Below are 25279 nucleotides of genomic sequence, written 5' to 3' on the forward strand. Positions count from 1 at the left end.
AACTCTTCTGGGCAAACACGAACCGCGGTCACCCGGAAGCCAGCCAGAACCAGAACTCGAGCAATGCAGCCAGAGAGGTGCTGCCTGCTAAGTTCTTGAACAACTCTGGTCGAGTCTCCGTGTAGGCTGACCTGTCATCAGCGTGGCCGCTTCTCCTTCGCCTCACTGCCCGCCTGTTCTCTCTCTCACACCATTGTAAAGCTGCCATCTGGCTGGGTGTGTTCTGCGGCAGGCAGCCACACTCAGGATCTCTGCTCGCGGAGGCTACAGAGGGAGTTGGATGTGATAGCCTCCTACATCTCTCCCAAGTCTAAAACTCGGGGTTTAGAAGTGGACCCTCCCTGAACCTGGCCCTCGTGGCTAACTCGATTCTACCCTCTAGCTGGGCAGGCAGAGCACGAGGCATGCCCCGACAGCCCCACAGCACAAGTCCAGCAAGCTCCCAGTCGCTCTCCATTAGCCAGCATTCTTGGTCCCAGAGGAATGCAGCCAGAGTTACGCCAAACGTGAAGATCCCTCAACCTCAGTCTTAGGTCATTTTAAATTGTTATTTATTTGTTTTAGAGGCAGAGAGCGCCAGAGCTCTCCCATTTGCTGATTCAACTTTCCAAATGCCTGCAACAGCCAGGGCCAGGCCAGCCTGAAGCCAGGAGCCAGGAGCCCAAAGCAGGTCTCTCACTGAGTGGCAGGGCCCCAGCTCCTCGCGCCATCATGGCTGCCTTCCTGAGCACACTTGGCATGAGGCTGGAGTCGGGAGTGGAGCCAGCATGGCTGTGCGCATCTCCAGTGCTGTCTTCCCCGGGAGGCCCAGCACCCGCCTCCCTAACTCCAGCCTCAGAAGAGGCCTGAAAGCCGTCCTGTCTGCACAATGACCCGCCGGCCTTTTTGTGAGAAGCAGCAGCTCTTCCATGAATGCTTCAACTTTCGGGCAGAACAGGAGGAGAGGAAGAAAGCTCACCCACCGGCCGATACCCGAAACTGACTGGCTGGGCACTGGTGGCCCAGAGAGGACCCAACAGACAGCGTCACATGATTCCCCACACCCCAGTAAAAGTCCTAAGGACAACAGTATGCAGATTCACACAGGATCTCCTGCCGAGAAGTCATGATTCACCTACACGCCCTCCAGTAAGGCAAAGAACGGGTGACGGGCCCTTGTCACGACCGCCGCTCGTCCGAGTTCCCTCTCAGTGAGGCAGTGCCCGGAAGCTGGGTTCGGAGCACGGAGGCAGGGCCACAGGCTGGCCCAGCACCTTGTCCATCATGCTGATTTTAGCATCTTGCTTCTCAATGTCCTCGTATGGAGTCCAGGACAAGTCGTGCTGCAGCTTGTAGGCCCCCAGGAAGTCATGGGGACAACCTGTCCCCCACTCCTAGAAGAGGCAAAGGAGACAGCTCTGGTCAGGGCAGGATGTGAACAAACCAAGGTGAGCTCCCTCCCTACACCTATGTAGGACACAAATCTCTATTCCAGCTTTTCATTTCAGGCTAGTCGGAACCATACTTAGACAGCAGTGACGTCGGGGCCTGCGTTGCGGCGTGGCAGGTAAAGCTGCTGCCTGTGATGCCGGCATCCCACGTAAGCACCAGTCCATGCCCCAGCGGCTCCCCTTCCGATCCAGCTCCCTGCCAACGGCCTGGGCAAAGCAGTGGAAGATGGCCCAGGTGCCTGCCTGTGCTCTTATCACCCACATGGGAGACATGGATTAAACTCCTGGCTCCCGGCTTCAGTGTGGCCCAATGCTGGCCATTATAGCCACTTGAAGAGTGAACCAGCAAACGGAACATTCTCTCTCTGGGTGACTCTTCAAATAAATAAACAAACCCTTAAAGTAATAATAATAATAATAATAATATAATAATAATAAAGTCGCATTACATGTCAGATCCCTCTCTCAGCAGTCTGTGGAATAATTTAGGCACGCCAGATCTTTTAGAGTCACGTTTGCACTGACGCCACCCCCAGTGTTCTAGAAAACCCTTTACCAGTGTACATGCCTACATCTTCACATAGGCTGAGAATTTCTCAAAGGCTACAAGAGTGTTGGGCAAAGAGTAAAGGTCCTTACCTTTGGAGAAATAATGGAAAAATACTGCTGGCCACTCTCGCGTTTATAGAGGTAGTAAATGTTGCCGGGCTTTTTCACCATGTTACAAGCTACGTGGTGCAAGTCGGCATCTCTGCGAGCATCTTCCAGTACCTGGGAACCAGAGGTGTGACAGACCTGGCATCCGAGGAAACAGGCCCTCACGCCGGCGATCGTGTCAATAAAAATGTGGAAAGCGGGGCGGGAGCTGCGGTGCAGCGGGGTAAGACACCCGTATCAGAGTGGGTCTCAGTCCCAGCTGCTCTGCTTCCGACCCAGCTCCCTGCTAACACACCTGGGAAGCAGTGGAGGATGGCCCGTCACCCACGCAGGAGACTTGGCTACTGCAAGCACTTGGGGAGTAAACCAGCAGAACACACAGTGTCAGTGTCTCTCTGCCACTCTTTCAAATAAATAAAATAAATTAAAAAAAAAAATTTACCCTGAACTTCCAAAGCGTATGCTTTCATTTTACTCACCACCTCTGCGCTTCTAGGAGACACCGAGGACAGACAAGCGGCAAGCAAGCGACAATGACTACAAGCTCAGCAACGCCCTGAACGAAATGAACACAACAAAAGCCCGAGCTGTCCCTCACCTTCCTGGCCTGTTCTTGCAGATGCTGGATTTGCTCAGCGATGACCGTCAGCTTGTTGGTGGCATTTGCTCGGATGAACTCATCAGCCTACAGGTGAGAGAAAACCAAACTGTGGGTTGAAAAAACGCTAAGGCTTCCGTGACGTTCTTACTGAGATCCAAAGTGAAGAGCTATGTCGACACCTCTGCCCACGCCTGACACACTCTCCCCACTTTGCTATGGATTCCGTGTGGTTTCACGTGTGCCCCCACCAAGGTTCCTGTGCTGGCTGTCAGCCCAGGACGGTGATGTGGAGAGGTACAGGAACCTCTGACTCAGTCCGTGGGGGTTCCAACCTCACAGGGGATGAATGAAGCTCCCCTAGGACCCAGTTAGCACCCATTTGGATGGGATGGAGGATAACTTTCTTCAGACAGGAATGCAGACCTCATGTGGGGGAGGGGGGAACAGCACAGGTGTCAAGTCCCAGCTCCTCCACTTCCGGTCCAGCTCCCTGCTAATGCGCCTGGGAAAGCAACAGAAGATGGCCCAAGTGCTTGGGCCCCTGCACCCATGTGGGAGACCTGGAGGAAGCTCCTGGCTTCAACCTGGCCCAGCCCTGGCCATTGTAGTCACTTAAGGAGTGAACCAGTGGATGGAAGACCTTTCTCTTTATCTCTCTATTTCTTTCTTTTTCTCTATCTCTAAAACAGATGGGCCGGCGCTGTGGCGTAGCAGGTAAAGCTGCCACCTGCAGTGCCAGCATCCCATACGGGCACCAGTTCAAGTCCCGGCTGCTCTACTTCCAATCCAGCTCCCTGCCATGGCCTGGGAAAACAGCAGAAAATGGCCCAAGTCCTTGGGCCCTTGTACCCGCATGGAGACCTGGAAGAAGCTCCTGGCTCCATATTAGCTCAGCTCTAGATGTTGTGGCCAATTGGGGAGTGAACCAGCAGATGGAAGACCTCTCTCTCCCTCTCTGTCTTTCCTTCTCTCAATGTGTAACTCAGCTTTCAAATAAATAAATAAGGTTTTTAAAAAGAAAAAGAAAAAAAATGGCAGCCTCACAGAGGATGTAAGGAAGGGAAGGGAAGGGTCAGTCACCCAAAAAGGTCAAGGAAAAAGCTTCAACATTTGAGGCCAGACAGGCTCAAGAGTTACAGAGGGGAATGCACAGAATTATTTTAATGATTTATTATTTATTTATTTGAAAGGCAGAGTTACAATGAGAGAGGGAGAGAGAGATAGAGATCTTCCATCCACTGGTTCACTCCCCAAATGTCCACAATAGCCAGGAGCCAAGAGCTTCATCCAGGTCTCCCACAAGGGTGCAGGGACCCAAGCACTTGGGCCATCCTCTGCTGCTCTCCCAGGCACATTGGCAGGGAGCTGGATTGGAAGTGGAGTAGATGGGACTCAGGACTCGAACCGGTGCCCTTTTGGGATGCTGGCAAATAGGCAGAGGCTCAGCCCAGCCCCCAGAATGAAAGGGGGATCAGATTATGCAGGGCTTTGTAGTCCACGATAAATAATTTGTATTTTGTTCCTGGGATAGAAGGGCCTCGTGGCAATGAGAGCAGAGTAGTTTCTAGAGCCAAGGCAGTTCCAGGTTAGAGTAGTGTGGTATAGTAGGCTAAGCCTCCACCTGCAGAACCAGCATCCCATATGGGCGCCAGTTTGTGTCCCAGCTGCTCTTCCCATCCAGTTCTCTACTTATGGCCTGGGAAGGCAACAGAAAATGGCCCACATGCTTGAGCCCCTGAACCCACGTGGGAGGCCGGGATAAAGTTCCTGGCTCCTGGCTTCAGATCAGCCCAGCTCCAGCAGATGTGGCCATTTGGAGTGAACCAGCAGATGGAAGACCTTTCTCTCTGCCTCTCAAATAAATAAATAAATCTTAAAACAAACAAACAAACAATAAACAAGAATAAGATTGAGAGATGAGGCAACCTGTCCAAGGTTTCACAGCTAATAAATGGCAGTTAAAGCTGTGAACACAGAAGCCTGATTCCAAAGCTCACACTTTAACAGCAGGTGCCTCCTAAGCTTCCTGAACACACACAGGTGTTCAGAGGTGACAGAGGTCAGTCTGGGTACAAAGTACACTTCGGAGGTGGGCATCTGGCACAGTGGTGAAGCTGCCACCTGAGATGACAATGACAATGGACCCTATCAGAGTGCCTGGCTCAGACCTGAGCTCCTCCACTCTGATCCGGCATCCTGCTGATGTGCACCCTGGGACGGCTCAAGTCCTTGGGTCCCCGCTACCTGTGTGGGAGACCTGGATTGAGTTCTGGATTCCTGGCATCAGACAGATTTGTTTTAAAGAGATTTATTTATTTATTTGAAAGTCAGAGTTACACAGAGAAGGAGAGGCAGGGAGAGAGAGGGAGAGAGAGAGAGAGAGGGAAGAGAGGGAGAGAGAGCTCTTGCTTCTGCTGGTTCACTCCCCAACTGGCCGCAACAGCTGGAGCTGCACTGATCCGAAGCCAGGAGCTTTCTCTGGGTCTCCCAATGTGGGTGCAGGGGCCCAAGGGCTTGGGCCATCTTGTATTGCTTTCCCAGGCCATAGCAGAAGCTGGATCAGAAGTGGAGCAGCCAGGTCTTGAACTGGTGCCCATAAGGGATGTCAGCACCGCAGACAGCGGCTTTACCTGCTACACAACAGTGCCAGCCCCTTCAGATAGACTGATAACTCTCTCTGCCCTTCAAATAAAATGAAAGTACATTTTTGTTTTTTAAAATTTTTAAAGATTAATTTATCTATTTGAAAGGCAATTACAGGGGCTGGCGCTGTGGCGCAGCAGATTAAAGCCCTGGCTTAAAGTGCTGGCATCCCATATGGGTGCCGGTTCTAGTCCCGGCTGCTCCTCTTCCGATCCAGCTCTCTACTATGGCCTGGGAAAGCAGTAGAAGATGGCCCAAGTCCTTGGGCCCCTGCACCCATGTAGGAGACCTGGAAGAAGCTCCTGGCTTCAGATTGGCGCAGCTCCAGCCATTGCGGCCATCTGGGGAGTGAACCAATGGATGGAAGATCTCTCTCTGTGTAACTCTGAAATAAATAAAATAAATTGGAAGGAAGGGAGGGAGGGAGGGAGGGGAAGAAAGAAAGGCAGTTACAAAGAGAGAGACTCTCCAAATGGCTACAATGGCCAGGGCTGGGCCAGGTTGAAGCCAGAGTTTCATCTGTGCCTCCCACATGAGTGGCAGGGGTCCACGCTTTCCCAGGTGCATAGCAAGGAAGTGGAGCAGCTGGACTCCAGTGTCCCAGGTGGTAGCTTAACCCGATATGTCATAATGCCAGCCTTGTAAAAAACTGGAGGATTTTTTTAACAAAAGAAAGTGTATTTCAGTACACAGGCAGTAAATAGACTTGATTGAGCTTTTCTCTGTGACATGTTTTTTTTCAGTTTCTCAAAGACTGGTTATAATAGAGAAATGGAGCAGTACAATATTAAATCCATACATCAAACTACGTTATTGGAGAAAAGACAAAAAAATCTGTCCCTTCTTTCTTTGGTTCAGGCCACTGACTGAAGACACACAATGTCTACTCAATTCACAAAAGTTTACTTTGCTCTTCACCTCTCTAAAGAAGAGAAGACACAAACAAGGTTTGAATTCAAAGACCTTCATAAGTATTTGAATTTTTCTTAATTAAAAATAGTAGAGGTGTTTGTGCAAGGGAAGTTGAGCCCATTATCAAATATTTTTGAGCAACACAAAGACTTTGGACTTAACCAAGGCCAAATCTGATAGTGTATTCAGGATCGGGGCACCCAAGCTTTGAAGCAGCAAGTCCCTACGTGCACCCTGCAGGTCTACAACTGGAAGTCACCTAAGACTGAACGACTCCTACATGAAAGATCTCTGTGAGTGAGATCCCGGTGGGAAGATGGGGCCATCAAAGAAGGAGGTGCCTTTCTCTGAAGGGAGGAGAGAACTTCCACTTCAACTATGGCCTTGTCTAAATAAGGTCAGAGTTTGTGAACTCAAGAGTTTCCATAGCCTTGGCAGCTCATGACAAGAGCCTCGGGTGATCACTGACGTCATGAATAAGGCGTCAATTGTTAAATCAACAACAGGAGTCACTGTGCACTTGCTCCCCATGTAGGAAGGACCTCTGTCCTTAATGTGTTGTACTATGAGAATTAACAGTAAAACTAGTCTTCAAACAGGACTTTATACTTTGTGTTTCTGTGTGGGTGCAAACTGTTGAAATCTTTACTTAGTATATACTAAGTTGATCTTCTGTATATAAAGATAATTAAAATGAATCTTAATGAAGAATGGGATGGGAGAGGGCATAGGAGGTGGGATGGTTTGGGGATGGGAGGGCAGGAAGGGGGGTTAGAACTGCTATAATCAAAAAGTTGTACTTATGAAATTTATATTTATTAAATAAAAGCTTTCTATTAAAAAAAAAAAGACTGAACGAGGTCAGAGCTTTCCATCTTGGACCTCTCTTGTTTCCAACCCTCCCTCTCAGAGGTAAAGAAGAGGACGTTCAGAGAGAAGTAATTTGCCTGAAGTCCCACTGCAAACTAACATCAAAAATGGGACTAAGACTTGGGCCCAAACTTCCAATGCTGTTTCCATTATTCTGCATTTCTGGCTAAGCACTAGCCTTGGAAATTCTGTATGCAGTGAATGAGGACCCTGGACTATTTTAAGAGTCCTTGCTCCAAGAAGCTGTTTAGCTAAATTCTACAAACTCTCAGGTAACATTTGAAGGTCTATGGGAAGCAGTTTAAAAAAAGAGGCCTGGGGCCGACGCTGTGGCTCACTTGGTTAATCCTCCGCCTGCAGCGCCGGCATCCCATATAGGCACCGGGTTCTAGTCCCGGTTGCTCCTCTTCCAGTCCAGCTCTCTGTTGTGGCCCGGGGAAGGCAGTGGAGGGTGGCCCAAGTGCTTGGGCCCCCGCACCCACATGGGAGACCGGGAGGAAGTACCTGGCTCCTGGCTTCGGATCAGCGCAGCACTGGCCGTAGCGGCCATTTTGGGGGTGAACCAACGGAAGGATGACCCTTCTCTTCTGTCTCTCTGTCTATAACTGTACCTGTCAAATAAATTAAAAAAAAAAAAAAAAAGTGGGGCCGGTGCTGTGGTACAGTGGGCTAAGCCTCCTTGTGGCACCGGCATCCCATTTGGGCGCCGTTTCGTGCTCCCAGCTCTCTGCTGTGGCCTGGGAGAGCAGAAGATGGCCCAACTGCTTGGCCTCTGCACCCCCATGGGAGACCTGGGGGAAGCTCCTGGCTCCTGGCTTTGGCTCAGCCCATCTCCAGCCGTTGCAGCCATTTGGGGAGTGAACCAGAGGATAGAAGACCTCTCTCTCTTTGTCTCTCCCTCTGTGGCTCTGCATCTCAAATAAGTAAATCTTTTAAATAAATAAAAAGTAAAATAAGCGGCCTGCGCATACCTGAAGAATCTGGGTTGGGGCGATCTCGAAACTTCCACGGCAACTTTTATTCATTCAATAGGCGGGAGCAATGGCTCCGGCGCCTGCTGCCTCCCAGGACCGACTGAAAACGCGATGCAAACCTTCCCACGAAGGCAGACTGCGGGCCCCCAAGCTGCTCTCAGTAGCTCGGAGCCCGGGTCCTGCCACCGACCCCCCAATGACGGTCGGTTTCGCTCCTCTGTACAAGCGAGACACAACAAACAGGACCCCACGTTCGGTGGCTGCGTGAATGACGAGGGTGGTTCAGGCCCCCGGCCGCGCCTCCTCACCTTCTGCACCTGCTCTGCGAGCGCCACGAGGTCTAAGGGGTCCCCGGCCCGGTGCGTGTGGTAGGGGCTCACCAGGGCCAGGCCGCCGGGGGTAGCGGTGAGCTCCACCAGGGCTCCTGCGACACACACCCGGGAACACAAGCCGTGAGCGCCCGCCCTCGGCCCCCGCGGAGCCCCGGAGACTAGCCGTCCCCCGGTGCCGCCTGCCCCGCGTACCTCCCCGACCTGCCGGCGACCGCACTCCTGGACTTTCAGCCGCGGCCTCCGCCCGCCCGCGCGCTACCGCGTCCTCCATGACAGCCACCTGTCCCTCCCTCCCACCTGGGCGGAGCGAGTTGGAGAAAAATGCGTAAAAGGCGGGTGGGCGGAGCTTCTCTATTCTTCCGCCACTAGGCGTCAGAGCCCGCGCTCGGAGGCGGGGCTTCGGCTGGGGCACTACGCTCCGCTAAGGGCCAGTTGGTCAAAGTCAAGAGGAGGCGGTGCAAGCCTCCTGGGCATGCGTCGCCCTCTCGGGAGGCGGGGCTTCCCCCGGGGGCGGGGCTCCCTCGAGGTGGGGCTCTGGCCGCGGCGGCGGGAGGCGTGCTGTCCCGTTAGGTCTCTGGAGGCGATGGCGACGCGCGCGCTGAAGCTGCTGACCACGCTGCTGGCTGTCGCCACCGCTGCCGCCCAAGCCGAGGTCGAGTCCGAGGCGGGATGGGACCTGGCAGCGCCTGACCTGCTCTACGCCGAAGGGACCGCGGCCTACGCGCGCGGGGACTGGGCAGGGGTGGTCCTGAGCATGGAGCGGGCGCTGCGCTCGCGGGCCGCCCTGCGCGCCCTCCGCCTGCGCTGCCGCACCCGGTGCGCCGCCGACCTCCCGTGGGAGCTGGACCCGGAGTCGGCCCCGAGCCTGGCGCAGACGTCGGGCGCCGCAGCCCTGCAGGACCTGCGCTTCTTCGGGGGCCTGCTGCGCCGCGCCGCCTGCCTGCGCCGCTGCCTGGGGCCGCTGACCGCCCACTCGCTGAGCGAGGAGCTGGAGCTGGAGTTCCGCAAGCGGAGCCCCTACAACTACCTGCAAGTCGCCTACTTCAAGGTGCACACCTGCCCGCAGCCGGGGTCCTGCCGGGGGCGGGGAGAGGGTGGTTGCAGGCGGCCTGGGGGCACTTGCGGGGCCGGAGAAGTGGCCGAGAGAGGGAAGGTGGGGAGCGCTCCTGGGACACAGCGAGTGGGCAGACGCAGACCGCAGAGGTACGGCTTGGGGGTTCGCGCACAGGCCAGAGAAAGTTGGCCTCGTGTTTCCCCGGGAGACCTCGTGGAGAGAGGAGACGGGAGCGGCAGCTTGAGGCTCCGACCTGGTTCGGTTCGGTGTCCTCGTGGGAAGCCGGGAGCCTCGGCGACTTCTCCTTCCGGTTCGCTTCCCAGTGATGCTGTTCCTGCCGCCGAGCGCAGCAGTCGCCGGCGGGACGTGGGATTGCCACGTCGCCAGCAGGGGCTGCCGGCGCGCTCCGTGCGGGTCCTCGGGCTAGTCCGGCAGGTTTCCGAGGAAAGTTGGTCGTTTGAGGAGAGCCAGTGCCAGCTGTGCAAATGGGCTGGAGGCACCGCGGCCGTGTGCGGTGGCGGCGACGATGGTGATGGCAACCGGAGCCGGCAAGAGCTGCCCGGCTCTGTTGCAAGCGTTTCGCCCCGATCCTCACCCTCTCCTGTGGGGTGGATGTTGTCCCCGTCAGCCTAAAGAGAGACCCCCCACCCCAGACTTTGGGGGACCCCTTCACGCATTCTGCTTACACACCTCCCCTCCGAGCCACCCAGTTACTCGGAAGAGCCCTGGACTGGGGACCATGATACTGAGGCTGTGGCTTTGGGCCCATCCTAAGAGCACTTTTTTAAATTCTGTAACAAGCACTCGACTGAATACCTGCTCCATTCCAGTTCCTGTGCAGGTAACCCAAATGCCTCCCTGGTTTTTTGGTTTTGTCTCACTTTGCTCTGAAGAACCACTGTGGTTCATGGAACCACAAAGCAGAGAGAGTCTGGCTTTTGTCTCTGAAGTTAGTCTTGAAAGAGTTGGCGCTGCCTCCTGCCCCGAATATTGCTAAGGAGAGAGGCGGGATGGCTGGGAGGAGGAGAGCCCCGGCGTGGTGTATTCAGGGAAAAGCCAGTCAGTTACGGCTGCGGTATTGGGGTGTGTGGGGAGCAGGAAGGGTGACGCCCAGAGGAATCTGCAGGCTGCAAGGATTCAGGGCGTCAGAATCGGGTTTTAGACAGCGAATTCTGGAAGCCAGACGGAATAAGCCCTGGAAGAAAGTGGCGGCAGGCCGAGTGATGAAGACACACGGGCCTCGGGTCTCCAGGGAGAGGGCAGGCAGGTGCCCCCGTGCCTGAGGAGGCGGGCGAGAAGACGGAGCAGTCTGAAAGATAGGGGAGAGGAAATCCACAAAACGGGCAGGCCCAGAAGCTTTTTGAAAGACTCTCTTATTTATTTGAAAGGCAGAGTTATAAAAAGAGACAGAGAGAGATCTTCCATCTGCTGGTTCATTCCCCAAATGGCTTTGAAGCCAAGAGCCGGGAGCTTCTTCCAGGTCTCCCACATGGGTGCTGGGGCCCAAGGACTTAGGCCATCCTCTGCTGTCCTCTGTGGTGCATTAACAGGGAGCCTGATTGGAAGTGGAACAGCTGGGTTTTGAACCGGCGACCACATGGGATGCCAGCAGCTTTACTCACCACGCCACAACGCTGGCCCCTGAGAGTTTCTTTTACAGCTAGAGAAACAGGTACGAGATGGGGGACTTATTCACCATGGTCACTTAGCCAACACTCACTGCCTCTTCTGTGTGCATTTACTAGTAGCGATCATAATGAAAAAAAATTCTTATAGTGGCAATAACAGCTAACATTCATGGAGCACTACATATGTGTTATGTATTAGAAATGAGATGATTTCATCTGTTTAACCACCCACCAATCCTGTGAGGTAGGTAGTGCGTGCTCCTAGGATGGCTTGTAGGAATCCGAGTTTAGAGGAAACCTTAACTTGTCTGCGGCCCAGCAGGTGAGGACTTAAACCTGGATGGGTTCCTGGTCTGTGACATCAAAGCCTACATGTAGAGACAGAGACTGGCATTTGGTGCAGTGGTACAGATGCTACTGGGGATGCCCACATTCCATATTGGACTCCATATGGGACTGGACTCCCAGCCCAGCTGCAGAGTGCTACTAATGCACACCCTGGGAGGCAACAGGTGATGGCTCCAGTAATTGAGTTTCCGCCACCCACATGGGAGGCCTGGATTGAGTTCCTGGCTGCTGGCTGCGGCCTATCCCACCTAGGCATTTGTTGCAGGCATTTGAGGAGTGAACCAGTAGATGGAAGATTCTCTCATTCTCATTCTCTGTCTCTCTGCTTTTCTAATAATTTTTTTTTAAGTCCATGTCTTTGAAGCTGGCATCATGATGTAGCTGGTAAAGCCACTGAGCCACTGCCTGTGACACCAGCATCCCAAACGGGCGCTGGTTTCAGATCTACCTGCTCCACTTCAACCTGGTTCCCTGCTGATTGCCTGGGAAAGCAGTAGATGATGGCCCAAGTACCCAAGCCCCTGTCATTCATGTGGGAGATCCAGAAAAAGCTCCTGGCTTCAGCCCATCACTGGTTGTTGTGGCCATCTGGGGAGTGAACCAATGGATGGAAGATCCTCTCTCTCTCTCTGTAACTCTGACTTTCAAAATAAGTAAATCTAAAGAAAAAATTCTATGTCATTGATCACTAGATCCTCTGTGATTTATTTTGAATTCTGTATATGAACTCTGATACAGTGTAGTCCATTACTGTGGGCACTTCTGTGGCCTGTAGCACGTTTTTCCCTCTAGATCTTTGTTTTGTTTTTTTCTTAACAGATGTGTGTTGTAACCTCCTGGGCTTGGTGTCAGAAGATACCATGTCCGGATTTTGTAAAGGACCCTTAGGATTTTTAGTTACCACTTTTTCCCTGAATGTATCGGAAACAGTTTTATTTTATGCCAGAAAAAGTATATTTTACGAGAATTCATGGGGCTGGTTTTGTGGCACAGTGAGGTTAAGCCTCCGCTTGTGACTCTGGGGTCTTACATGAGCACTGGTTGAATCCCAGCTTCCCTGCTAATGTGTCTAGGAGAGCAGTGGATGATGGCCCAACTGCTTGGGCCCCCGCACCCACGTGGGAGAGCCAGGTGGAGTTCCTGGCTCCTGGTTTCAGCTTGGCCCAGCCCCAGCCATTGGGGCCATTTAGGGAGTGAACCTAGTAGATGGAAGGTGTGTGTGTGTGTGTGTGTGTGTACACGAGTGTCCTCTCTGTAACTCTGCCTTTCAAGTAAATCAATAAATCTTATTTTTGAAAAGGCAAGAAAATTCTTGGACACGGGTCTGATTGTTGATTGCTCTTTTTTCCCCACCTCTAAATGCTTGAAGCCTTAGGCTTACTTCAGCTCAGTCACTGCATCTGAGTATGGAAACTGTGTTGGCAGCAGTCTTTCCCACCACACTCCTGCATTGTCTTAGAACAGAATGTGCACGTCACTGAGGCTTCATTACCTCCTGTGATGCAGGGGCCCTGCCCCTGGTTTAAGAAGTAGCTGCACGTCTGCCCCGGGCACTGTGCCCCGAGTCTCTGGGATGTTGCTCCTGAGGCAGCTGTGTTTTCTGGGGTTGGCAGGGGCCGGGCACACTCAGGCTCAGAAAGACCAGGACTGCCTGTTTGCTGTGGACTGCACATCTGAGCAGGACTGGATGTGAGAGTTACCGTTGGTGCTTCGTTCTCAGATAAACAAGCTGGAGAAAGCTGTAGCGGCAGCGCACACCTTCTTCGTGGGCAACCCTGAGCACCTGGAGATGCGGCAGAACCTGGACTATTACCAGACCATGTCTGGGGTGAAGGAGGCGGACTTCAGGGATCTCGAGGCGAAGCCCCACATGGTGAAAGCCACTATCCCCTTCTCTCCCTCTCCCCTCCCCTCCCCCTCTCCTTCTCTATTTCAAGTGACCTTTAGTAGTAGGGCTGTCTTTTGATTACAGAAGTCCTACTCATTGTATAACATTAGAACAATGTCAGTATTTTGTAAAAATCATTTTTATTACTGTCACCCTAAAAACAGTAAATATTTTGTACTATTTTTAAGACTTTCATATCTAATTTTTAACCTATAAGCCTTTTCTTGTATCTTCAGGTTTCCTTTGAAAACACATTTTTTACATAAAAATCTCTGCATTTGTAATTCGTTTCTCTTAGAAAGAGTGTGACAAGAGAGCATTTTTATAAAGAGCTTATGCTTTCCTGCGTTTTAAGAACTGAGAAGTAGGACCAACAGAAACATCAGGATGACATTTTTAAAGTAAATTCTGTACGTCTGACAACTTTTAAGCCTATGGAAAAGTGCAAGCAAATGACGGTGCGCCCCCTTGTGTCTCGTCCAGATTAGGAGTTAAAAGTATTGAAATTCCAAAAAGGAGGCCTGTTGAAGACCGTTGACAAAAGGCCTTCATTACACAGCAGCCCCGAAGTCCGTCCTTTCTGTCCACAGCCCGGCTGCCGGGGCCCGCAGCAGGCAGAGGGCCCCTCTGCGGCCTCTCACCGCCCCTTCCTCCTAGTAGCACGAGTTCCGGCTGGGAGTGCACCTCTACTCGGAGGAGCAGCCGCAGGAGGCCGTGCCCCACCTGGAGACAGCGCTGCGGGAGTACTTCGTGGCCGACGAGGAGTGCCGCGCCCTCTGCGAGGGGCCCTATGACTACGATGGCTACAACTACCTGGACTACAACGCTGACCTCTTCCAGGCCATCACAGGTGCACCCAGTTCAGAGCCCGCCTCGGCTGCCCCTCCCCCACCCCCCAGCCCTGAGGTCAGCGTCTTGGTATCGCCCACTCAGCATGCTGAGCCGTGTTCCTAAGTTCCTTAGATCTGAGCCTCCCCTCCGACTACGAGCTGCTTCCACTTGAATTTGTTCATCTTAGGCAGAATTTGAAGGTTGAGCTCACTGTTACTCCCGCTCTGTGTTTCTTTCCAGATCACTATGTCCAGGTCCTGAGCTGCAAGCAGAACTGTGTCACCGAGCTGGCGTCCCACCCGAGTAGAGAAAAGCCCTTTGAAGACTTCCTGCCGTCACATTATAATTACCTGCAGTTTGCCTACTACAACAGTAAGACCTCGCTTGTTGCTCTCTCTCTGTTGCCTTATCTGAGACGGTAAGAGCATATTAGGGGGGGTTCTGACCCTGTGTTTCTTCAGTGTGTTTGGCTTCTTTCTGTGGCTGTGGGTGGCCCCAAGCCAGGGGATCCCTTTGTTAAGAGCTGAGATGTAGCACCTCTCTTCCCCTCTAGAACATTTAATCTATTTTTTACAATTGAATTAAATAGCGAAAGTAGAGGTGTCGAGGGTTGGCCTTTGGCCTGGCAGTTAAGGTGCTCCCAGGGACACTGAATGCTGTGTGGGAGTGCCTGAGTCTGGCTCTCCTGCCAGCTCTCTGCTGATGCACACCCTGGAAGGCAGGACTTGATGGTTCAGCTAGTGGGTCCCTGCCACCCGTGTGAGCTCCCAAATGCCTGCAATGGCCCAGGATGGACTGGGCTGAAGCCAGGAGCCCAGAGCTTCATCTGGGTCTCCCACATAGGTGGCAGGGCCAAGCACTTGAGCCGTCATCCACTGCCTGTCAGGATGCATCAGCAGGAGGCCAGATTAGAAGTGGAGAAGCCGGGGCCGGCACCATGGCATAGTAAGTTAATCCTCCGCCTGAGGCACCAGCATCCCATATGGGCACCGGTTCTAGTCCTGGCTGCTCCTCTTCCAATCCAGCTCTGTGCTGTGGCCCGGAAGGGCAGTGGAAGATGGTCCAAGTGCTTGGGCCCCTGCACCCATGTGGGAGACCCAGAAGAAGCTCCTGGTTTCGGATCGGCACAGCTCTGGCTGTTGTGGACATTTGGGGAGTGAGCCAATGGAAGGAAGACCTTTCTGTCTCTCTCTCTCTCACTGTCTGTAACTCTACCTGTCAAATAAATAAATAAAATCTTAAAAAAAAAAACTCATAAAAAAGAAGTGGAGAAGCCAAGATTCAAATTCAGACATGGAATTTGAGCCTATCCAACAGTGTGTTAGCTGGCTGTGCCCACCCACCTGCCCCAGTCGTGTTATGGAGCAGGCACCGCTTACATCACCGTGTCCTGCGCTGAGACTGACGCGAAGTGGTTCCTTTTCTCTCAGCCGTTTTTAATTGTATCTGTTGTATTTATTTGTTGCTGTGCAGTTGGGAACTACAGCCAGGCTATTGAATGTGCCAAGACCTACCTCCTCTTCTTCCCCAGCGATGAGGTGATGAGCCAGAATCTGGCCTACTACGCGGCGATGCTTGGAGAAGAACAGGCCAGCTCCATCAGCCCCCGTGAGGTGAGAGACCTGCTCCAGTTAGGGGGTAGGGCTGCGTGTGCAGGGTCGGGGTGGGTGCCCTGATTGTCGCTCTGGGCAGAAGGGAGCACTAGGAGCTGGGGCGGGGGCTGGGGAGTACTTGGGCCCAGAGCCAGCGCAGGAGGCCTAACGGCAAGGCCAGCGCTCCCCTCCTCGGCACCCCGTCCTCGGATGCTCCGCACCCTCTGGCCAGCATCTGTCACTGTTCACTTGGCGCTGGTTGCTCGCGTCACCTGTTTTCTGTTTCCTCGCCGCCTTCCTTCCTGCCATCGTCTGTTCTCTTCCCTCCTTCAGCAGTCTTGCTCGTCTCTCTAAAACAAGGACGATCCGTATGACACAAAGGCTGCCGCTCAGAAGAGAAGCGCAAGGGTCGCCCTTCCCGGCCCTGGAACCCTGGCTCTCCGGTAGACACGATCCTGTTGCCGCCCTTCCGGGGAAGACCGCCTGTCTGTAGTTGCTCCTTTGCCCACCAGGTGGTGACAATCTGGCTTTCAGATGCCACTTCAGTCTCTTTGTCTCGCTTGGTTAAAACTCTCACCCCCCTTTTTCTGATCATACTAGTGAGTCTGGAAGAGAGAGGGAAAATAAGCCCACATGGGCAGTCTGCCATTTTTAACTGGAGCTCCCTTCTAGAAAGAAGGTAACTCAAATTTGCTGAGCCCCTATGCGAGCCTAGCTCTCCTGTGAGCTGGGCACTCTTGCTCCTGCCTAGAGATGGGGACATTTAGGCTCTGAGAGCTGAAGTGACGTACCCAGGGCCCGTGGCTGGCCCCAAAGTCTCCACTGCCCACCCTGTCCTAGTACCAATGCCCATCCTGAGACAGCCGACAGCAAGTCCACGTACAATCACGACACAGCAATCACTGAGTCCCTTAGCTTTGCCCTCCTTCAACTGCTTCACCTTCTACCTCTACTGCCAGTGTCTTCCTTGCATCTTCCTTCTGCTGCTCGGAGACTAGCAGGGTACCGAGGGCAAGGTGTGACCCCAGGAGGTACTCCGGGCCCCCATGCTGGGCAAGCCAGACCCAGGCTCTGCATCCCAAGAGACGTGAACTCTGCTCGGGCCTGAGGAAGGCAGGAGGCAGTGCAGAAAGCATGTGGGGCCTTGGGCTTAGAAGGGCAGATTTTTTCCCAGTCGTGGTGGGGAGACACAGGGTCAGGTGCCGGGAAGTGGGGTCCCCCAGGGTGAAAGCGGGCCCGAGTTCCAGGGCTTCCTTCCTGTGTCCGCAGAATGCCCGGGAGTACCGACAGCGCAGCCTGCTGGAGAAGGAGCTGCTTTACTTCGCATATGATGTTTTTGGAATTCCCTTTGTGGACCCGGTGAGCCAGGAAACAGAGGGGAAGGGAAGCGCGGTGCGGGCTGGGGCAGGTGCTACTGTGCAGCCTGGGCGGGTCGGGGGTGCTCTGGAAAAGTGAGCAGGAGGAGCAGGAGGGGCAGGGTGAAGGGGGACGGGCACCCCGGGGCAGCAGAAGTGCTTTGGCCCGGGATTCCGCCCACTTTGTCTCTGTGCGGGGGGGTTTCCCCTGTAGCCCTGTTGTGTATGTGGAGACCTGGAAGACTAAGGAAGTCCCTACCTTGTTCCTTTCTTCCTGGCCTACTTTTAGGATTCGTGGACTCCAGAAGATGTGATTCCCAAGAGACTGCAAGAGAAACAGAAGTGAGGACCTTGAAGAAACTGCATGATTGGATCAGTCTGATGAGGCACTTGCGGCTTCCGGAGCCCAGGCAGATGTGAACTCTGGGCACGGGGTGGGCAGGTCCAGCGTGGGTGCTGGGGTGGGAGCCCAGGTCTGGCTCGGGCGCAGGCCTCAGGGCGGCTGTGCTCACAGGTCGGAGCGGGAGACGGCCGTGCGCATCTCCCAGGAGATCGGAAACCTCATGAAGGAGATTGAGACCCTGGTGGAGGAGAAGACCAAGGAGTCGCTGGATGTGAGCAGGCTGACTCGGGAAGGTGAGAGCAGGAAGCCCAAGGCACGGGGCAGCGCACCATGGCTGCACAGGGCCCTGTGGGCCAGCCTTGGGCTGAGTCCAGCAGGCGTTAGGGCCTCACCTCACCTTTCCAACTCACCAGCAGGACTTCCACCTGGAAAGAGCCCTGGGCATTGGGCTTTGGCCAAGAAGCAAGATTCCTGTGTCCCAGAAACGCTGGTTTAGCTCGCTTGGTGCCTGCTTGTAGGACACAGACAGGAGCCTCAGAGGCCCCAGGTCCCTTCCGGCTCCTCTTCCCCCTTGCCCATCCCCTCTATCCCCCTGCCTTTTTCTTTTTCCAGTGCCTCTGGCTCCATCACCCACTGCCAGCAGTCATCTCTCCTCGTCCGGTCTATCGTGCGCCTCCCACGGCGGGTGCAGGCCCAGCTTGCGAACCCTGGGACACTGCCCCAGCCTCCTGCCTCACAGGGCAGCTCCTTGTTCTGGAGCCTCCGCTGCTCAGTCTTTGGGCAAGCTTGTCCCTCCTGCCAACACACTGCCCACACTCTTCTGCCCAGGAACGCCTCAGATACACCCTACACAGCCTTTCTACACCTCCCAGCCAGTCGGGGTCCCCTTCTTCTGAACTCCTTAGGGCGTCACAGCCTCCCTGTGGTGGTTGTTGAGTGACTGTTGGAGAACAGGTGTGGTCTCCAAGTGCTGACCCCTCACCTTGTCTGGCGCAGTGCTTAGCACACTGAGGCCTCAGCAAACAGAGGAATTGATTGGAGTCTCCAGTAGGTCCCTAGCACAGAGACACCATGAGAATGGTGAGGAAGGTTGGTCTTTGCCCTACAGTTGCTTAAATTAACAGTGACTGGTTCAGCAGCGTTAGCATGGCACAAGGATTTGTCCAGCACTTCTCCATTCCAGAGGCCTCTGTGTGCCTCTTATAGCTGCCTGAGAGGTGGGCTGGGCTCACTGTGAAGTGACCATTGATTTTTTTTTTTTTTTGACAGGCAGAGTGGACAGTGAGAGAGAGAGACAGAGAGAGAAAGGTCTTCCTTTGCCGTTGGTTCACCCTCCAATGGCCGCCACGGCCAGCGCACTGCGGCCGGCACACCGCACTGATCCGATGGCAGGAGCCAGGTACTTCTCCTGGTCTCCCATGGGGTGCAGGGCCCAAGGACTTGGGCCATCCTCCACTGCCCTCCCTGGCCACAGCAGAGAACTGGCCTGGAAGAGGGGCAACTGGGACAGAATCCGGCGCCCCGACCGGAACTAGAACCCGGTGTGTCGGTGCCGCAAGGCGGAGGATTAGCCTAGTGAGCCGCGGCGCCAGCCAGACCATTGATGTTTAAGTGACCATTGATGATGGCAATGATTATGATGGTGATAGAATGGTAGCCAAGGGTCCGGCGCCATGGCTCACTTGGTTAATCCTCCGCCTGTGGCACCATCCCATATGGGCACCGATTTTAGTCCCGGTTGCTCCTCTTCCAGTCCAGCTCTCTGCTGTGACCCGGGAGGGCAGAGAAGGATGGCCCAAGTCTTGGGCCCCTGCACCCACATGGGAGTCCAGGAAGAAGCGCCTGGCTCCTGGCTTCAGGCCGGTGCAGCGCCAGCTGTAGCAGCCATTTGGGGAGTGAACCAATAGAAGGAAGACCTTTCTGTCTCTGTCTCTCTCACTGTCTAACTCTGTCAAATTAAAAAAAAAAAAATGCTAAGAATGCTAGCCAAAACTTTTGAGCCTTTACCATGTATCAGATACTGTGCTAGGCTTTTAACTTCCCTTACTTGTTACCATCAAACTCAGGAGGTGGGCGCTGTTCAGATTAGAACGTGAATGAATTCAAGGTTAACCAAGGGTTAACTCCCCAAGGGCATGAGGCTAAGAAGTGGAGGACCCAGGAGTCAAACCCAGCTCCTGCTGGTTGTGGAGCTCTTGTTTAAGAATGCGTTTATCATGTTCCTGCACAATGCATGAAGGCCCAGCAGCCTTGCTAGCAGCACTGGGACTGGCTCTTGGGTCCGTCTTTGGACTCCAGGCCCCCCTCCAGACTACCCTACCTTTGGGAGGGACTGTGATTTTTCCGGCGAGTGGGAAACAACAGGAACTTCTGCTCCCGGCACAGAGGCGGGATCCCGTGAAGGGTCTGTGCAGACAGAGCTGCAGCGGAGTCCGGTCTTTGCCTTGCAGGTGGCCCCCTGCTGTACGAGGGCATCAGTCTCACCATGAACTCCAAAGTCTTGAACGGGTCCCAGCGGGTGGTGATGGACGGTGTGATCTCTGATGACGAGTGTCGGGAGCTGCAGAGACTGACCAATGTACGGGGCGGGCCGGGGTGGGGGGCGGTGAGCGATTGCCTGCCCTTGCTGCCCCCAGTGACCACCTCGACTCGCGCCCTCCCCCAGCCATCATGGCTGATGTCGGGAGCTGCAGAGACTGACCAACGTACAGGGCGGGCTGGGGTGGGGGGCAGTGAGTGATTGCCTGCCTCTGCTGCCCCCAGTGACCACCTGGACTCAGGCCTTCCCCGCCGCCCCCCACCCCCGCCCCTGCCGTTCCAGCTGATGTCATGTTGATGTTGGGATCTTGCAGGCAGCAGCAACTTCAGGAGACGGCTACCGGGGTCAGACCTCCCCACACACCCCCAACGAGAAGTTCTATGGCGTCACCGTCTTCAAAGCCCTCAAGGTACAGTCGGTACCAGACGTTCTGCAGCCGTGCATCTGAGGGGTGGGAGGAGGCACAGAGCTCACACCTGCCTGTACTCACTGTCCAGCTGCAGCGGAGTGAGGCTCAGGCCCCTGGCACGAGCTCAGCTTTCGAGTCCATGTCCCTTAGACCAAGCGTAACAAAGACGAGTGAGCACACACGATGCTCCCTGAAGCTTGGCTCGTTCCAGAGCGCTGCACGTCTGTCTGCGCGGGAGGCACAGGTTATCCATGAGGAGAAGCGTGAAGGCCAGGGGACGGGGGTGTTGCAGTAGGGGCCAGAGACTGTGCCTTCGGCAGGGGTCGCGGCGTGTGGCCTGTGCCTTGGTGTGTCTGGCGGCCACAGAGGGCCCTCAGGGCAGCTGACCGCCTGCTTCCTTTGCAGCTGGGGCAGGAAGGGAAGGTTCCCCTGCAGAGCGCCCGCCTGTACTACAACGTGACCGAGAAAGTGCGGCGGGTCATGGAGTCCTACTTCCGCCTGGACACCCCCCTCTACTTCTCCTACTCGCACCTGGTGTGCCGCACTGCAATCGAAGGTGGGCCCTGCTGCCCCTGCAGCACCCCGAGCACGCTGTGCCCTGGCACTGCATGGCATGCTGAGGGCAACAGATCCACAGCAACTCAGTGTCACAGCAGCGTGGAGGAATACAGTCAGCCTCCCTGGAGGCCGGAGGGCTCCCCAGAGGAGGCAAAGGCGATTCTGCAGGGTGAATACGTTGTGCCGTGCACAGGGCAGTGGGCAGATGGGCAGCCCAGAGAGGGCACAGGAGGCCCTGAGCATCCTGGTAGCTAAGGGAACTAAGAAAGTCGCCAAATTGTGGGAATGTGTTCAAGAGTTTATTCTATTTGCTGTTTTTTAAATTTATTTATTATTATTTGTTCTCTTTATTTGAAAGGCAGAGTTACAGAGAGAGAGAGATCTTCCATCCTCCGATTCACTCCCCAAATGATGCAATGGCCGAGGCTGGGTCAGACCTAAGCCAGGAGCTTCTGCAGGATCTCTCACGTGGGTGCAAGGGCCCAAGCACTTGGGCCATCTTCCACTGCTTTCTGAAGTGCATTAGCAGGGAGCTGGATCAAAAGTGGAGCAGCCAGGACTCAAACTGGTGCCCACGTGGGATGCCAGGGCTGTAGGTGGTGGCTTAACCCACTATGCCACAGTGCCAGCCCCCAGAGAGAGAGATCTTCCATCTGCTAGTTCACTCCCCAGATGACCACAACCGCCAGGTCTGGATCAGGCCAAAGCCAGGAGCCTGCAACTCCAACCCCATGTGTTCCATATGGGGAACAGAGGCTCAAGTGCTTGGGCCATCTTTTGCTTCTTTCCCAGGCACATAAATAAGGAGCTGGATCGGAAGCAGAGCAGCTGGGACTCTAACAGGCCCTCACATGCCATGCCTGTGTCGGTGTCGCAAGCAGTGACTTAACCCGCTGCACCACGATACTGGCCCAAGAGTTCTTTTGTTACCCTTTAGATCAGTCCTGAGCCATGCTATAAGCTCTCTGGTCCCAGTTGCTGAACACCACACCTGTGAGAGAGCTCCTTGACTTACAGGTAGAGGGATCCAAGGTTATTCCTTATTCTCCCGCTGCCACCTTCCCTTCTGCTTTCCTAAGAGGGGTGAGATGGAACAGGCTGTAGGGATCAGATGTAGCGCTGGTGTGCCTTTGGAAGGTGGCCAGGGGCTGGCGTTGTGGCATAGCAGGTTAAGCAGCTGCCTGCCGCACCAGCATCCCATATGAGCACCAGTTCCAGTCCCAGCTGCTCCACTTCCAATCCAGCTCCCTGCTACTGCGCCTGGGAAGGCAGCGGAAGATGGCCTGAATCTTGGGCCCCTGCGCTCACGTGGGAGACCAAGATGCAGCTCCTGGCTCCTGGCTTCCGTCTGGCCCGGCCTCTGCTGTTGCAGCCATTTGTGGAGTGAGCCAGTTCATGGAAAATTCTCTCTCTCTCTCTTCTCTCAATCTGCCTTTCAAATAAATAAAATAAATCTTTTTTAAAAAGGTGGTGCAGATTAGAGGGCTTTGCTTCCTTGGGATGAGTAGAGTTCTGCCAGTGTGGGCACGCCGAAAGCAGTCTGTGTCCTGGAGCCACAGGGTGGAGTTCACGGCAGGGCCGCCCCGTGGAGGCCTGTCAAGCAGCGGACCGGCAAGGTCCTGGTTTGTTAGAGACCAGCCTTGCCACTGCGCCGAGATTCTGAGCCAGGGGCAGGGAAGCTCATGAGCAGTGGCTCCGGGGGAGGCGGACGAAGGCCTAAACCTGGAAAGGGCCAGTGGCAGTAGAGAGGGTGGGGAGGACCTGGTGCCTGACACAGGCGCAGCAGGGAGCAGCCGGCTGGACAGGCTGCCCCGCGGGAGGGTCTGCCTGGCACTCTGCGTGACCTCCCTGCTTGGTTCCCCAGGCAGTCCGCCCTGCAGCTTGCTGCTGGAGTGAGTTCCTCAGGGCTGCGGGCCCCTCCCCTGCGCCCTCGCCTGCAGGTCTCCTCCCCGACTCTGCCCTGCGTCCAGCCTGCCGCCTCCTGACTCCCCAGCCCTCCCTATTTTGGAAGGTCTGACTGCCTGCCTGCGTGTGCCATTCAGCCACGATCCGCCCATTCCGGCTTGCAGCCATCCCTGAGGCCTGCAGACATAGGACTGCTAGGCTTATGGCTTAACCAGAGACACACACTGACCATGTCCATGTGCCCCAACCCATCTGGGGAAGCATCCCATCCATGCCAGTGGAAGGGCTGTCGCGTCCCCTGTGGTGTCCCCGTGCTCACCGGTGTTGCCTTGGCCCAGAGACGCAGGCTGAGAGGAAGGACAGCAGCCATCCAGTCCACGTGGACAACTGCATCCTGAATGCCGAGACCCTCGTGTGCGTCAAGGAGCCCCCCGCCTACACCTTCCGGGACTACAGGTGAGTACAGGGCAGGTGTGGTGAGGCAGCCAGCGCCCCACGCTCTCTCCCCCCGCCCCCGACACGTGCACAGACTCACTGCTGGGGCCAGCTGTTCCTGAAACCAGTACTTCATCCCAGCACCCTCTGGGTAGGGAGACCCACATGAAGGATTCGTCACAGCAGTGTGATGTGTGCGGTGCCGTGTAGGTGGGCTTGCTACAGAAGCCCCCGTCCCCTCCCACCATGGGGGTGATGGGTTCTCTAGGGCAAGGGCGTGCGGTGGGAAGGTTGGAGGTTGTGTTCGTTCTGCTTCAGAAAGGGTCCTGCAAAGGGCCGCCCCCGGCTGCACGTGGCAGTGCAGGCCCGGGAGAGCGGGAGGAGGAGATGGCAGTGTTGCGCGCTCTCTCCTTCCCAGCGCCATCCTTTACCTAAACCGGGACTTCGACGGAGGGAACTTCTATTTCACAGAACTGGATGCCAAGACTGTGACGGTGAGTGTCCCCTTGCTCTCCTCTCTGAGAGACGAAACTCCTGGTTTCTGGAGTTGACCTCCCCAAAGTGCAGTGGACAGAGTGAGCAGCTGGCCTCCCTGGCGGCCAGCGCCACCATCCCCAAATGAGAGGGGAAGGGGGCCGGGGGGGCTTTCAGATGGGTCCTTCACACTGCCTGGCCTCCCTTTCTCTGGCTCTGGCTCTGGAAAGAGCTGCCCTCAATCCTGGGCCTCAGCGAGCCCATGTCTCCTCTAAGGGCGGGCTCCACTCTGCCCTGTGCGCCCCTGTTTTGTCCCCTCTAGGCAGAGGTACAGCCCCAGTGCGGCAGGGCTGTGGGATTCTCCTCGGGCACTGAAAATCCACACGGAGTGAAGGCTGTCACCAGGGGGCAGCGCTGTGCCATCGCCCTGTGGTTCACCCTGGATCCCCGCCACAGCGAGAGGGTGAGTGGCCCTGGGCCCGGTCTGTTCTCACAGAGGCCCTGTGCTGCCTTGTCCGTCCCCAGGCCTTCTTGCCACTGGCTTCGGAGCTCCTCACTCCAGCACTGTGTCCCCAGGGTCGCATCACGTCATCCTCACTGGGCCTCCTTCCCTCCCTGGGCCTGCAGCCCCAGGTGGGGTGTGGGGGCGCAGATGGGGAGCAGTGCTGCGTTCCTGGCTCCTGCTGAGAGGGAGGGGCGCTCACGGGCTGTGGGGCAGCGCCTCCGCCGCTCTCGCTGTCGGAGGTAGCCGCTGAGGGCCGCGAGCACCTGGCCAGGGGCCTCTCTGAGTCGGCCCGGCCCGTCCCTACAGGACAGGGTGCAGGCCGACGACCTGGTCAAGATGCTCTTCAGCCCCGAAGACGTGGACCTCCCCCAGGAGCAGCCCCTGGGCGTCCAGCAGGGCCCCTCACAACCTGGAGAAGACGCCCTCGCAGGCGGCGAGTCGAGGCACAAGGATGAGCTATGACAGTGTCCGGGCACACGCCCGTGGTGCTTAGGCCCTCAGGGAGGAACTCTGTCCCGCACCCTGGACTGGCCGGGCCTCGGGGCCGCCGAGCTGTGGGCTCGGGTCTGCTGTCCCGCCTCGGGGACCCTGCTCACAGCCTTCTGCACGGTGCTGCTGCTCTTGGAGCAGACTTGGCAGGACGCTGCTCCCCTCTGGACCTGGCTCCGGGCTCAGGACGCAGCCCCGGAGCCACCGCGGCGGCCCACGCGGGGAGCTGCTGGACGGCAGTACAGTATTTAAGTGTCTGTAGACAACCAAAGAATAAATGATTCGTGTTTTTTTGCTTGGTGGTTTGTTCAAAGATTGGAAATAAGCCCGTCTGCCCTGGAGGCCTGAGGTGATGAAAATCACTCTGGGCAGGATGCAGCGGCAGGTGTGGTACCGGAGGGCCTGGCCCGGGCCCCAGCCCGCCACTTCTGTGTAGCCTCAGGGACCCGGCATTGCCATCTGTGTTAACGGGCTGCCCGTTACCTGCCCACCTTCCGGGGCGGGGGG

General features: G+C 55.5%; 2 protein-coding genes across 7 annotated transcripts; one reads left to right on the top strand and one right to left on the bottom strand.

Annotated features, from left to right (window-relative positions):
- Nucleotides 1-534: 534 nt before the first annotated feature.
- On the bottom strand, nucleotides 535-8722 carry C7H1orf50 (chromosome 7 C1orf50 homolog). 6 transcript variants are annotated; one of them, XM_008265444.5, is made up of 5 exons: nucleotides 8621-8722; nucleotides 8396-8511; nucleotides 2686-2772; nucleotides 2070-2201; nucleotides 535-1373 (listed from the first exon to the last, which is right to left on the bottom strand). In XM_008265444.5, the coding sequence occupies exons 1-5, from the start codon at nucleotides 8688-8690 to the stop codon at nucleotides 1188-1190; spliced, it is 591 nt and encodes a 196-aa protein (XP_008263666.3). In that variant the 5' UTR covers nucleotides 8691-8722; the 3' UTR covers nucleotides 535-1187. The 6 variants fall into 6 exon arrangements, with proteins under 6 accessions (XP_008263666.3, XP_002715753.3, XP_089156956.1 ...); XM_002715707.6 differs by having other exon boundaries at nucleotides 8612-8722; XM_089300830.1 differs by having other exon boundaries at nucleotides 8085-8511; nucleotides 8612-8722.
- Nucleotides 8723-8921: 199 nt separating this feature from the next.
- Nucleotides 8922-25063, top strand: P3H1 (prolyl 3-hydroxylase 1). The gene is made up of 15 exons (XM_002715177.6): nucleotides 8922-9467; nucleotides 13170-13322; nucleotides 13998-14187; nucleotides 14409-14540; nucleotides 15642-15781; nucleotides 17030-17119; nucleotides 17405-17457; nucleotides 17630-17751; nucleotides 19909-20036; nucleotides 20311-20406; nucleotides 20812-20962; nucleotides 23208-23325; nucleotides 23723-23798; nucleotides 24101-24241; nucleotides 24590-25063. The coding sequence occupies exons 1-15, from the start codon at nucleotides 9003-9005 to the stop codon at nucleotides 24743-24745; spliced, it is 2211 nt and encodes a 736-aa protein (XP_002715223.5). The 5' UTR covers nucleotides 8922-9002; the 3' UTR covers nucleotides 24746-25063.
- The last annotated feature ends 216 nt before the right edge of the window (nucleotides 25064-25279 follow it).

This window comes from Oryctolagus cuniculus, chromosome 7 (genome assembly GCF_051225735.1).
Source record: "Oryctolagus cuniculus isolate XC-2025 breed Fujian yellow rabbit chromosome 7, ASM5122573v1, whole genome shotgun sequence".
Classification (NCBI taxonomy): Eukaryota; Metazoa; Chordata; class Mammalia; order Lagomorpha; family Leporidae; genus Oryctolagus; species Oryctolagus cuniculus.